This window comes from Acomys russatus, chromosome 5 (genome assembly GCF_903995435.1).
Source record: "Acomys russatus chromosome 5, mAcoRus1.1, whole genome shotgun sequence".
Lineage (NCBI taxonomy): Eukaryota > Metazoa > Chordata > Mammalia > Rodentia > Muridae > Acomys > Acomys russatus.
In genome coordinates this window covers 65,068,973-65,083,931 of record NC_067141.1, presented here as the reverse complement: position 1 = coordinate 65,083,931, position 14,959 = coordinate 65,068,973, and the positions used below count along the sequence as shown (strand labels likewise).

At 44.7% G+C, this 14,959-nt stretch overlaps 1 protein-coding gene across 5 annotated transcripts in view; it reads right to left on the bottom strand.

The window, feature by feature from the left end:
- Positions 1-11,041, bottom strand: part of Gbf1 (golgi brefeldin A resistant guanine nucleotide exchange factor 1) — a 134,067-nt gene extending 123,026 nt beyond the window's left edge. For all 5 annotated transcript variants that reach the window (XM_051146684.1, XM_051146679.1, XM_051146681.1 and 2 more), the window contains exons 1-2: positions 10,918-11,041; positions 2,881-2,986 (exon numbers count right to left, since the gene is read on the bottom strand). In XM_051146684.1, the coding sequence (XP_051002641.1) occupies positions 2,881-2,976 (96 nt within the window). In that variant the 5' untranslated portion in view covers positions 2,977-2,986; positions 10,918-11,041. The remainder of the gene's footprint in view (positions 1-2,880; positions 2,987-10,917) is intronic.
- Between the last annotated feature and the right edge of the window lie 3,918 nt (positions 11,042-14,959).

Below are 14,959 nucleotides of genomic sequence, written 5' to 3'. Positions count from 1 at the left end.
AGTGAAACCCTGTCTCAAAACACACACACACACAGACAGACAGACAGACAGACAGACAGACACACACACACACACACACACACACACACACACACAGAGTGTTTTCCCTTTCTGTGGCTCAAGAAATAATGCCTTTCTTAATAAAGTACCTCTATTTCTAGTTCATGTGTATATATACTATATATATTTATGTGTGCATACACACACATACACACACACATATGTATCTATATATATAGAGAGAGAAAAATGTGGTCATCTTTTGGGTTAAGCCTTAAATCTGATACCAGTTGAGATAAAACAGAAGTATCCTTGGATATCAATGATAAATCTTAAATAATTCTTATTACTCTCATTATTACTGGAAACATGTTGTTGTTTTAGTTATTGGAACTTTTTCATGTTTAATTTATCTGTGTCTATGCAAGGGCACACACATGTGGCAGTCAGAGGACAACCTGCAGGAGTGAGTTCTTTTCTTCCACCATGTGGTTCCAGGGATTGAACCCAGGTGGTCAGGTGTGGTAGTTTGAATGAAAATTCCTTCATAGGCTCATAGATTTGAACGCTTAGTCACCAGGGAGTAGAACTGTTTGAGGATTAGAAGGGCTAGAAGGCATGGCCTTGTTGGAGGAAGTGTGTCACTGGAGGTCAACTATGAGGTTTCAAAAGCCCATGCCAGGCCCAGTTTCTCTCTCTCTCTCTCTCTCTCTCTCTCTCTCTCTCTCTCTCTCTCTCTCTCTCTCTCTCTCTCTCTCTCCTCTCTCCTCTCCTCTTCTCTCCCTCCCTCTCTCTCTGCTTGCTGCCCACAGATCAGGGTAAAACTCTCAGCTACTGCTCTAGCACCACGTGTGACTCCATGCTCCCACCATGATGATAGCAGACTAACTGTACACCCCAATTAAACACTTTCTTTCATAAAAGTTGCTTTGGTCATGGAGTCTCTTCACAGTAATAGAACAGTGATTAATACATCAGACTTTATTCACTCACCTACCCTGCAAACTCTAGGTTGCTGTTCTTATAAGTCAGCCTACAAAAATAATGGAGTCTATCAAGAAGATGGTGGTGGTGCATACCTGTAATCCTAACACTTGGGAAATGGAGACAAAAAGATCAGAAGTTTAAAGACAGCCTCAGCTACATATTAAATTTGAGGTCCTGTCTAAAAAAATATAAAAATGTAATGGGTTTCATTATGGCATTTGCATATGTTATTATACTTCGCTCTTATTCGCTTCCCCCCCCCACCCCCACTGCCCTCTCCTATCCTCCTGGCCATTCTAGCTGGTCCTCTACTCCCCACAAGCAGATTCACACTTCTTTCCTTTTGGTTTGTTTATCATGTATAATATGTATATGACTATATATAGGCCACATGCACATGTAGAAGTCAGAGGACAAGTTTATAAAACTGCTTCTTTCCTTCCATTTTTATGTAGGTTTCAGAGATCAAACTCAGGTTTTCAGGATTTCAAAGGAAACAACCCACTAAGCATCCTATCAGCCACTATTTTTATGGTTGTTATTTTTTTCTTCTTCTTTTTCATTTGAGTATGTTTGTGGTACATGTGTGTATATATACATGTTCACAGACATGTAGAGGCCTGAGTTTAATATTCGGCATCTACCTCCACCGCTCTTCCAGCTTATCCTCAGAGGCAAAGCTCTCAGTCAACCCAGAGTTTACCAATATGGCTAGCCTCACGAGCTAGCTTGCTCCAGGTATCCCCGGTCTCAGCCTGCCAAGGCTCAAATTACAGGCTTTGGGAACTCAGCCATGTCAGTAATCTGAGTGACTACTAATCCTTTCTATGAGTTCCGGGATCCAACCTCCAAGCCTCTTGTTTGTGCAGCAAGTGTTTTTACCTGCTGAGCCATCTCACTAGCCCTTTCCCTTTTAAGATTTATTTTTATTCAGTGTATGTACACAGTATGTATGTACATGCATACATAGTATATGTGTGCAAGTATCCAAGGAGGCTAGAAGAGGGTATGGGACCACCCAGAACTGAAGATAGAGTTGTGAGTTGCCCAACATGAGTGCTGTGAACCAAACTTGGTCCACTGGGAGATTACCAAGTATTCTTTTTTATTTTTTAAGATTTATTTATTGACTGATTTATTGCATATGAGTGCTTTATCTACAGAAGAAGGCATCAGATCACACTATAGATGGTTGTGAGCCACAATGTGGTTGCTGGGAATTGAACTCAGGACCTCTGGAAGAGCAGGTGGCACTCTTAACCACTGAGCCATCTCTCAGCCCCTCCCCCCCTTTTTTTGGTTTTTGGTTTTAGGACGTATTCTTAACTGCTAACCATTTCTCCAGACTCTAGAACACCCACAATCCTCCCCGCCCTTTTTTTCTTAAGACAGGGTCCTAAGTAACCCAGATTGGCTTTGAACTCACCATGTAACCAATGCTAGCCTTGAAGGTATGATCCTCTTCCAAGAGCTAGGACTACAGAACACACCACTGCACCCAGCTGGCTCCTGCTCTGCTTTCAGGTCACATGTATTCTATTGTCCTGTCTTCCCTCCTTCTCTATCACACACACACTCACACACACACACACACACACACACACACACACACACACACATGTATTCTATTGTCCTGTCTTCCCTCCTTCTCTATCACACACACACTCACACACACACACACACACACACACACACACACACACACACACACAGAGGACCTAATACTCCTTCCCTTTTAAATCTCTTTTCTTCTTTAAATACTCTCTCTCTCTCTCTCTCTCTCTCTCTCTCTCTCTCTCTCTCTCTCTTTCTCTCACTTGATGGCTGTTTTAACCAAGGATGAGATCGCTACAACAACTCAATGACCAGACTGTCTGCCCATTCCCCACTTACCAGTGGTGTATGGGTGCTCCATCGGGCATTTCGTTTGATGGCACCAACAACAATGTTAATTTCTCCTTGAATGATGTAAATATTCTTATCCACCATCCTGACAAATCTAGGAGAACAGTTGAAGAGAAAAGATTGGTTAATATTTTTCTCTTTTGGTTGGTTCGTTGTGTTTGGTTTTGAAACATGGTTTCACTGTGTAGCCTGGCTGTCCTAGAACTTGCTCTGTAGACCAGACTAGCCTTAAACTCAGAGATCCACCTGCATCTGCCTCTTGAGTGCTGAGATTAAAAGTGTGTGTCACAATACCTGGCCTTTTCCTTTCATTTTATATATATTAATGTTTAGCCTGCAAGAACATCTGTGTACGCTGTGCACACTCAGCACTAGCATAGGCCAGAAGAGGGCATAAGATCCACTGGAACTGGAGATACAGATAGTTATGAGCCATCATATGGGTGTTGGGAATCAAACGCAGGTCCTCTAGAAGAGCAACCAGTTCTCCTAACCGTTGAGTAATCTCTCCAGCCCCAACATGGAAGATTTTTGGGGTTTTTTTTGTATTTAGTTAGTTAGTTAGTTAGTCTTTCAAGACAGGGTTTCTCTGTGTCACCCTGGCTGTTCTGAACTGGCTTTGTAGACCAGGCTGGCCTTGAACTCACAGAAATACACCCGCCTCTGCCTCCCAACTGCTGAGATTAAAGGCATGTGCCATCATGCCCTGCAGCCATGTATAATGGCTTATACCTCTGATTCTAACCTGTTGAGATGCTGAGGCAGAAGAACGGAAATTGCAAGGCCTGTCTAGGCAACTTACCAAGACCACATCTCAAAATAAAAATAATAAAAAAGGAGTAGGAATGCAGCTTAGTGATAGAGCACTTACCTAACATTCATGAGAAACTTGGCCTAAAACCCAGAAATACCAATTAATTAAATAAATAACTCAGAGCATACTCATGATTAGTCTACCAATGTGAGAAATGTCATTTGCTTCTGGGTACCAACGTTTTCCACCTGTAACACTAAGATGATTACGTCATGAGTCTAACTGCTTGATTTCCCTGGAAGTATCTGAAGTTCCAAGTAGCTCAAGATATAACTCAGAACTCAACAAGGCAGCTACGTGTGACTGTGTGCACCTTGAATCTCAGCACTCTGGAAACAGAGAAAGCTCGGAGCCAGCCAGGTTAGAGAGACAGTCTCACTATGTAAACCAGGCTGGCCTTGGACTCACAGAAATCTGCCTGCCCCTGCCTCCTGAGTGCTGGGATTAAAGGTGTGGCACAAAAGAATAAAAACTTCTTTAAAATAAGCAAAATAAATTAAAAAAGAAAACAGTTGCTAAGAATAGTTTTAGCCCACTGGACTGGATGAGTGCATTTAATCCCAGTACTTGGGGGACTGAGGCAGACAGATCCCTGAGTTCAAGGCCAGCCTAAGCTACATGGTGAGTTTCAGGCCAGCCAAGGCTACATAGTGAGATCCTGTCTCAGACAGAGGAAAAAGGAGGGTAGGGAGTGCTTCGGTTTGGAACCCAGTTAAATGTCAACTTAAACACTGCATCCGTTCTGCCAAGTCAGCTTCAGGGGACTAGACAGTAGCACTAGCGTGGTCACCGAGAAGTGCTAAACCCTCATACCCACTTCTTGCAGGAAACCTCCAAATAGATGCTTTTGTAAAGCAGTTTCTCTAGGAATCTCTGAAACAAAGATGGAAGCTAATTTAGTATTGTAACTGCTCCCAAAAGAATTACTACAGGATTGTCTTTGCTGCCCAGAATAGCACTTAGAAAAAATATTTAATTTTCCCCAGGTGAAAATATTGAAGAACAGATCTTCTTGGAAGACTAGGGATGCAGTTTTGCTGGTAGAGTGCTTGCTTAGCATGACAAAGCTCTAAATTCAATCCCCTGTAGCATTTACATAAGCCAGGCTTTTGGTGAACACCTGTAATATAAGCACCACAGAGGTGAAGGCAGACAAATCAGAACCACAGCACACTGGAGACCAACCAGATACATAACACTCTCCCAAAACACATTGTTCTTGGCATACAGTATATAACAATAGCATAGAGTATATAGGAGTACATAACAACAAATTTGCCACTTTTCATCACGCCTTTAATCCCAGCACTTGGGAGGCAGAGGCAGGCGGATCGCTGTGAGTTCGAGGCCAGCCTGGTCTACAAAGTGAGTCCAGGATGGCCAAGGCTACACAGAGAAACCCTGTCTCGAAAAAAAACAAAAAACAAAAAAACCCAAAAACTCCAGAGCCCTGTATGGTGCCTAACCCAAGCAACATTAGCATGTGTGAATGAGTTTGAAGTCAGATTTATCTATGTAGTGAGTCTGTCTCCAAAAGAAAAGAGTCAGGCCCGGTGTGGTGGTGGCACATGCCTTTAATCCTAGCACTCAAAAGGCAGAGGCAGGCAGATCACTGTGAGTTCAAGGCCAGCGTAGTCTAAAGAGAGAGTCCAGGACAGCCAAGGCTACACAGAGAAACCCTGTCTTGAAAAAAACAAAAACAAAAAAAGAAGAAGAAGAAAAGAGTCAGAACTACTGCACAAAATGGAAAAAAAAAAGTATTGTAGCGTATGACTATCTACCTATCTACTACTATGTATGCATGTAAACAGAAAAACAAACCACCCATGCAAAACACTACGTTTTTACTTTAAAATATTAGCAGGGCCTGGTGGCACACACCTCTAATCCCAGCACTCAGGAGGCAGAGGCAGGCAGATCTCTGTGAGCTCAAGGCCAGCCTGGTCTACAAAGAGAATTCCAGGACAGCCAGAGCTGTTACACAGAGAAACTCTGTCTCAAAAAAGCAAAACAAAACAAAGTCAATAGTTAAGTAATGATACAACTGTGGTTATAAGAACAGTCTTCAGAATCAAGACAGACTTGAGCTCTTGCTTCTGTCTAAATGACGAGAGTCAAGACTTTTTTCTTTCTTCCTTTTTCTCTCTCACCCCCAGTGTTGGAGAATGAACCCAGGGCTACATGAAGGCTGGGTAAGCACTGTACCACAAACTTAACCAAGTCTCTTGATCTTTCTGAGCCTTGGTTTACAGTTTTCCACAGTAGCTGCATGTGGTAACTGACGGGAGAATTAAGTGTTCAGGGGGAGCCTGAGCTACACATTGAGACTTTGTCCAAAGGTAAAAACAAACAACAACAACAAACAACTCTACAATTCTCCATTGCAAAAAGAAGCCATTTCCCCTTGGGTTTGTTGTTAGGCACCCAGTATGGCACTGAATGTTGTCACCATCTACGAAACACTGCTTTTATGATGGGGTTTGCTCAAGAAGCCTTCCTCAGTTAATCACTCTCCTAGACAGTACACGCACATCATCTTTTGCCAGCACATAACACTGTGTACACTGCTCTTTTTAAACAAACCTCACCTGAATCCCTGTAATCCCTGCAGTGGGAGGCCGAGGCAGGAAGACCACAAGCTCAGTGAGACTCTCTCTCAAGAAAAAGGGGGGCTGGAGATGTGGCTCTGTGGCTACAAGCACTTGTTGCTCTTACAACAGACTGGGTTTGGTTCCCAGCACACACATTATGGTTCACAATCATCTGTAACTGCAGTTTCAGGGGATCCAATTCCCTCTTCTGGTTTGTTTGTTTGTTTGTTTGTTTTAGTTTTTTAAAAGATTTATTTATTTATTATTATGTATACAGTGCTCTGCCTGCTTGTACACCTGCATCCCAGAGGAGAGTGTCAGATCACATTATAGATGGTTGTGAGCCACGATGTGGTTGCTGGGAATTGAACTCAGGACCTCTGGAAGAGCAGTCAGTGCTCTTAACCTCTGAGCTATCTCTCCAGCTCCCTTTTTAAATTTTCTTGAAACAGGGTTTCTCTGTGTAGCCTTGGCTGTCCTGGAACTCACTCTGTAGACCAGGCTGGCCTTGAACTCACAGAGATCTGCCTGCCTCTGCCTCCTGAGTGCTGGGAATAAAGGCATCCAATTCCCTCTTCTAACCTCCACCTGCAGCAGGCACAGTGGCACACTTGCCTACATGCATGCAAAACACACTACTGGTAAGGGGAAGGGGCACACAAAAAACTTACCAAACTCAAGAAAAGTATAGAAAGAACGGGAGTTAGAGAAAGTGGAACCCGGAAAAGGCTGGTGCTCTGACCTGACCAGGCAAAGCCTCTCTGACCTGATCTGACCAGCTGGAAAATCCTCTCAAACCTGCTAATCAGGTGACTAGTGTACCTTAGCTCTGCACGCCTCCTGCGGAGATTCGGATACTATCTTCAGAACCATAAAGAACCTGTCCAAAGCTGCTCATCTCAGAGATGAAAATGAACCAAAGCTTCTCTCTAGTCTTCATCTTTAACCGCCCAGAACACCCAAGGCCTAAGGGCGACCAGAGGCAGAGTGAGGCAAAAAAAACCAGCTTGAGTAGTGGTGCACTGGGAGTGACAGCGACAGTCCCATACAGCCTACCTGTCTTCTCTTTGAGGGATCATCACGTATTTAAAAAAAAAAAAAAAAAAAAAAAGGAAGGCTAGTTATCCTGCACTCAAGTCTTCAAAAGTAGCCATGTGCTGACTAAGAAGCAACTGCCTTCTGCAAATTAGGGGCCTGCGTGTTACAAGCTCTGCTACTTCCTATATGCGCCCCATCTGGCTCACATCAGGCATTACCATTATCAACCTGGCATGCATTCAAACTTAGAATCCTCGCTTCTAAGACGTGTTCTCATACTTCCATTATTTATACCATCACTCCTACAACCACACACACTACTATTTGGAATAAATCATCACCTCCATGATCATTTCTACTGCTAACGGACTTCCAAAGGAGCATACCACTGTACTGTATTTTCGTTTAGTTAAACAAATGCAGTTGGAACAAGAGGGGGGTAACAATAAAAGATTAACAACAATTTATCATTTATTTCATAGCATAAAGGTAAAGTGGACTTCTCCTTCTCCCTTCAACACAACCCCATCGTGAACCCAACATCCAATCATTCTAATCAGTGACGCTCAACCAACAGGGATAAAGTGATCGATCAATGGTCTTTCCAGTGGTGCTGTTTATAAACAGTATCTCCTCACAAGCAGGAGCCATATCTTCTTCCTCTCTAGCTGCCCATGGTAACCAGGGTAAGGACCCTAACAATGAGCATGATGCTTTTAAAGCAGCAGTCATCCTGACTTCTAGAATATAGGGGAAGTAAAGAGTATGGTGAGCTGAAGTGGGAACTGACACTGGCTACTAAACTATGTCCACAACTTTAATGCCTACTGTGCCAATGAACATCACTGTCAATACTGGAACATACTATCTCTCTACAGCCACTATTAAGAAGTTTGAGTACAACCTTAAAGAGTGTTTGTTAGTGGAATTATTCCTATGTAGAAAATTACATTTACCCACCAGTGCTGAAGATCAAAACCAGGGCCTATCACATGTTAGGTAAGTGCCTTATCATTGAGATATACCTCCAGCTCAGAAAATGACTTAAGTACAAAAACTAAAAACAAACAATCAAACCGGATGTCTCTATAGTCACCTTTAGGCCCTACTGGCAAGATGCTGTCCCACTACCTACCCAGAGAGCAGACTGCCAATCATGCAGAGTACTTTCAACTCAGCAGGGTTACAAGTGCTTGAACAATGCAGCCCACCTAACCTGGGTGCTTGCTGGGCTACCCTTCCATCTGTCACATTAAACTACTTTCTGGAAGATTCTGCATCTTATAAAAAGCAGTGTTAGCCCGGCAGTGGTGGCACACGCCTTTAATCCCAGCATTCAGGAGGCAGAGACAGGCAGATCTATGTGTGTAAGCCCAGCCTGGTCTACAGAGCAGGGCTACACAGAGAAAGCCTATCTCAAAAAACAGCACCCCCCCCAAAAAAAAAGTGTTCTGTACCATTCCCATCCATTTGTTTTGCTATACATATAAACTGTAACAGTATTCCTTCTCTCCCTAACAACACACATACACACAGGCAAGCAGGCAGGCAGACATGCACACACGCTTGTTCATGAATATACACACTCTAACACACCCAAAGAGAATTGAGTAAGAGAAACTTGGTTCAAGTATCATCTTAGATAATTTGCCTTCCAATACCCAGAGACAGCGCTCCACCTTCTTCCTACCACGCTAACATACAACGGCTGCCAGCGACAGACCAGGCCACAACACCTAACCACATACTGAACCAGCCCCAGGGATGGATTATAGTTTCTGGGGCCCAATATCTGCTGAAAGGAATTAGACACATTCTACTTTTAACTTCGCTACTTTTTTTTTTTTTTTTTTTTTTTTTTTTTTTTTTTTGAGACAGGATCTCACTATGTGATCCAGGCAGGTCTTAGTCTCAAAATGTTCTTCTTCAACCCTGAAAGTAGTGAGGTTATAAGTGTCTGTCACTACACCTAGCATATGTCACTACTTTCCAGAAGTACATAGCCAGATCTAGGGATGCAGGCCTGTAAACACAGCAATTCAGGGAGGATTGCAAGTTCAAGGGCTATAGAGAAAGTTCCAGACCAGCCATGACAACTTAGAAAGACCATGTCTCAAAATAAATAAAGCAAGCTATGGATATGGCTCAGTGGTAGACTGCTTGACTGTCATATGTAAGACCCCAGGGTCCCATCCCCATGATTGCAAGACTATGTGTAAACTGAGCAATTCCAAAGCAGATTTTCCCATTTATATCTTCCACAAGACCTACATTAGTACTAGTATTCTTGAAATAAAGGCATACGAGTGTCTGCACTAAAAACCACTATACTGTCTCTCATCTCTAAAATACTCTTTACCTTTGATGAACTTCCACCGTCTTTATAACACAGCAATGTCAAAGGTTACTGCTGGGCCATAAACTACACCCTTTGGGGTTGTGCCAATCATTCACTCTGCTTCCCTGGCCCTACCTACCACAAGGAGTAGAACCTCTCTCATCACTTGTGTGTTAGAGACAGTGTCTCATTTAGCCCAGGCTGGCCTCTAACTCAAGATGTAGCCAAGGATAACCTTGAACGTCAGGTCTGACCCTCCTGCTTCGATCTCCCAAGTAGGTAGGGAGGTGTGTGCCAGCTTGGCACAGGTGTGTGCCAACATGCCCAGTTTATGAAGCACTGGGGACTCCATACATGCAAAGCAAACAGTCGACCAAATGACCTGTATCTCCAGCCCTTCTTGTGTTTTTTAACCTGCTAAAAATAAACAGACCACCAGTACCACACTTTATCAATATTCAAAGCCCTCTTAGCTCTCATCCAGATGTGTCACAGTGGGTAAATGCCTTCCCAAAGGAACGGGTTTAAGGCAGAAACAGGTGGATCTTTGTGAGTTCAAGGCCAGCCTCGTCTTGAGTTCCAGGACAACCAGAACTACATCGAGAGAACCTGTCTCAAAAAGGGAGGCGGGTAGGTGATAAAAAGTAAGAAAGGAAAGAAGGAAAAGAAGGATGGAAGGAAGAAGAAAAGTGACAGCTGAACCGTCCTGTCCTGTATAAGGAAAATCTTATCGGCCAGTTCCCCAGGCTGTTGGCCTCAAGTCTTCTATGCCCCCTGACTACCTAGACTGCACTGGTTCATCTTTCAGAATTAACGAAGCACTTTTGCTGTTTTAGGACGTAATCACCCAGAAGTGACAGTTCTACGGAATCTGGAAAGATTCGCCATCTAAAGCCTGAAAGCACCCTTAGCTTTGCTTTTCAGAATTTGAGGACGGGATTCTTCTTTAGGGTGCAGAAAGGTCCGAAAAAGAAGAATTGGAGGCTAGATGAAGCCTAGAAAATTCTGGCATCCGCATTGTCGCAAGTAGAGCTGAGACACCCCTCCCGAGGCAAGGGCCTGACCTTTGGCCCCTGCACACCTCCCAACTCCCTCTCCCATCAGTCTTCTCTGATGGCTTATCTCTCCCCCCTAAGCCCTTCACCCAGCCGGCTTCGCCCAGCTGAAGGACCCTTCCTCCTCAGTCCTTCTGGCAACGCCAGGCGGCCTTCACGACGCTGGAACTCTTAAGAGACTTCGCTGACCTGTCAGAGGATCCAAAATGGCGGGGCCTAGTCCCAGGACCTGCAGCCGCAGCTCATGTCCAGCCTGGCCCCGGAGGCGTCTCCCAGCCGCTTTCCCGGCGCCGGCGGCGAGTGTGAGAAGGGAAGGAGCTTGTGTTCTGGAAGTCGCCCCTAACTTCAGGGTGAGACCTCGCTGCAAGCCGGGAGAAGTGGGCCGGGATGGTCGGTGGAGCCGGCTCCCTTCCCTGTCAGCTCACTGACGTGGTAACTAGCCTCAGTCTAGCCCGCTGCCTGGTAACTGCGCGAGTCCCGCGGCGCTCAGCCAATCAGAGCGTGGCGTTTTCGAGTGGCAGTCCGACTAGCCAATCGAAGGAAGAAACCAGCTCCGGGAGGCATGTGTGTCCAAAGAGACCACATTACAAGGGAAAGAAGAGTAGGTAAGGGACAGCCAACGGATACGAGGATTCTCTGACTGACAGTTACAGTACCCAATAAGAAAGGAGAGGTTGTGCTAGGCGGTTGGAGAGGTGGGGCTAGATAGTGTTCGGTTGCAGTGCGCTGTTTAGCAGTGGCTGCTGGGCATCCTGGGGAGGAAGGCTATGATTTGCTGGAAAGGGGGCGGGGTCCGTTTTGAGAGCGTGAGCGGGCGACCCTACTCCCCCAACTACATCTATCAAAGTCACCTAGGCTTTGCCGCTTTAGGGCTCACTCCCTTTCCAGACAGGTCTGGGGTTCCTCCTTCCTAAATCCAGCCCGTGCAATCTTCCCCACGCTCTCCTGCCTCTGCACCCCATTTTGGTCTCTCAGAAGTATGTGTGTCTGCCTCATCCCAACTCTGATTTTGCGTTTTCTACTCCATCCCTACCATCCAGAAATGGAGGGAAATGGTAGCAGCAACCTTGGCTATCTAATTGAAGAATCCTGGAAAGAGTTCTACCAAGGGGAGCTGCCAAGTGTGCTAATCTACCAACCCCCGCAAATTGGGGGGGGTGGGGGGGACTCCTTAATACTTCTTTTTAAAAGAAAGAATTTGTTTGTTAAAGACAATACTCCTAACCACCAAACCACTCTCCAGGCCCCACCCCCACACCCATGTTTCTTATACCTTACACCATAGGGCTATGACTTTCCTATTAAGCCTTGAACAAATCTTAACAAACGACTTGGCAGGGAAGGGGGGTGAATGAGGATCAAGTTTGAGGGCCTGATCTCACACCATTAGTCCACATCATTAACAGGAAAATTAAGATTTCTCATTTGCCTCAGCAATGCTGACCGGTGAGACTGAAGAAATAGCATTTAAGTCTGCTTACTGCCCTTCCAGAAGACCTGAGTTTAGTTCCCAGCACCTATACATCTCACCACCTACTGTGTGTAACTCCAGCTCCAGGGGGACCCAACACTTTGGGTACATACACATAGATACATCATTTTTGTTGTTGCTTTTGAGACAAGGACCCTGGCTGTCCTTGAACTCATTATGTAGACCAGGCTGACTTCAAACTCACAGAGATCTACCTGCCACTGCCTTCTGATTGCTGGAGTGAAAGGCATGCACCATTATGCCCAGCACAAATACAATTTTAAATAATAAAAATAAATATTTTGTTTGCTTGTGGGTTTTTTTGGTTGGTTGTCTTTGTTGTTTGTTTTGGTTTGGTTTGGTTTTGGTTTTTGAGACAGGATTTCTCTGTGTAACCACCTTGGCTGTCCTAGAACTTGCTTCGTAGACCAGGTTGGCCTCAGGCTCACTGCTTCTGCCTCTCAAGTGCTGGAATTAAAGGTATGGGCAGCCACATCCAGCAAAACATCATTTTTTAAGAGAAATGCTAATAAGCCTCTCTTTTTAATGACAGATTGATAAGATAATAAAAGTATCTAGAAATGCGAGTGTGTGGGAAGAGGACAACATGGTGGGTTTTCTGCTTACAGAATAAATAGTGGAATTCCTAGCAGCAATCTGCTGATAGAACCGGGTTTGCCAGGGAGTACTGAAAGGGCAACTCTTCCACTCTTCCCATTTATGGGTGACTCAAGGCCAGGGAAGTTTCATATCTAAGACCATAGGGCTGTAGTCTAGAAACAGGCACCCAAAGGCATTCCATGAATTGTGGTCCTCTGATTTAAAGAACCCATCAGAACTTAAGTCCAACGTGAAGAATCCCCTATACGTATTTCCCTGTACCTATTCATTGATGTCTCTACGTCTAGCTAAGGACCTAAAGGAAGTCAGCTGAAGATGACACATCACCAAAGCACTTCATCCTATGATACCTCTGACTCATTTTTTTCTTCATTTGAAAACTAGGACTTGGTCTCAGGGTGGAGAGCCAATAGGAAAACCCTGTAAATGAACTAAAACTCCCTTCTCTCCCATCCCTACTTACACATGGCTCCAAACCTTAGACATCTTAAAAGCTTGTGATTAAAGATGGAGATATAGATAGGCAGATAGATAGACAGATAGACAGATAGATAGACATATGACGAGCCTCATAGGTGCTACATACCATTTAACAGATAACGCCTTCTTTCTAGATTTCAGTACATTTACTGAGTTTTATAGGCCTGCAAATAGAAAAAACGGAAAAATGGTTCTTGCTCTCCTAAATTTTATTTTATAGAAGTCAACAACACATCAGCTGATGATCCCTTTAATATGAAAGATGGAGTGATAGAAAATATATGTATATAAAGGGTCCTGGGAACAGAGGCTACACATCTTACTAGCCTGGCAGTTCAGGCAAGGATTCTCAGATTTAAAAAAAAAAAAAAAAAAAGAACTCAGAAATTAATATCAGAAATATAACAATAGGTCATTGTCAGGAAAGACTACAGGTGTTCAGGATGAACGAAACCAAAGATGAAGACAAATTCAGGAGTGGAACTCAGTGCTGCACACCTGTGAGCACTGTATTCAGTACCGGCAGAGGGAGGATACTAGTAGAAAGTTTAGGGCCAGCCAAAACCAGAGCCACAGAGCAAGACGCCATTGAAAGGGGGCTGGGGCGGTTCAGGACCTGGTGGTCTGGTATGCCACAGTAGAAAGCTCGACCTTTCTCCTGAAGGCAGTAAAAAGAATTAACTTGCCGCGTTGGTTGGCCTTTAATCCCAGCAGTCAGGGAGGCAAAGGCAGATCTCTGTGAGTTTGAGGCCATCCTGGTGTACAGAGTAAGTTCCAGGACAGCGAAGGTTGGAGAAACCTTCTCTTGAAAAACAAAAATAAAAACAAAAAAAGACCCCAAAACTAACGTGTTTTAAACATTGATGTGTATGCTCGGCTTCCTCTTAGGAGTATATTTGTGTATCGGGCTTAGGACTCTCAAAGGCATTCAAGTAACCCACCTTATCGTGTTCCTTGGACATCTGTCCTGTCCCTTGCAAATACCTAACCAAGGGGGGACCAAGGCTCCCCTTGCCCACAGGACCGAATCTGGTGTAGGAGGAAACAATTGCTAAAGCTGGGAAAGCACAGCCCAGGCAAATTGATAGCACAGAGAGGCCAAGCGCTCACATCTTTGAAGAACACAGCCAGGCACTGGAAGCTCCCTTTTTATTTTGGCCAGGGCGGGAGTTAGCATCGTTGTTACTTGTCCAAGGTCATTGTGTAAGAGAAGGTGCTGTGTAACACTTTGATTTCTCTGGTTCCAAACCCTGCTTTCTCCAAGTTATCTTCTTCAAGAGAAAACAAATAAAGAGAGCCCAGAAGAGACAGATGCGATGGGAAAGAGGGGTGGTCTTTAAAAGAGAAAGCCTTTCAACGTGGAAGAGTAGGGAATGAAACGGCGGTCATAAGGAAAGAGGAAAGTCGCACGAGGACTGGAACAGAGACAAAAGAGTGGAAAGACAGACAGCGACAAATGGAGAAAATCGGCGAAACGAGCAGCCGCGAACTGTGAGCGCTGAGACCCGGCGGCCGGGTTCGCTGTCCCACCAGGCGCTCCTGCAGCCCTCTCCCCCGGCCACCGCTTCACGTCGCTCCGGGTAGAGCCCAAACCCTCAATTCGCCCCAAACCGGGCTGGACTCCGGCCGCTACGCTGACCACCGTAGTTTTGCTGGCCT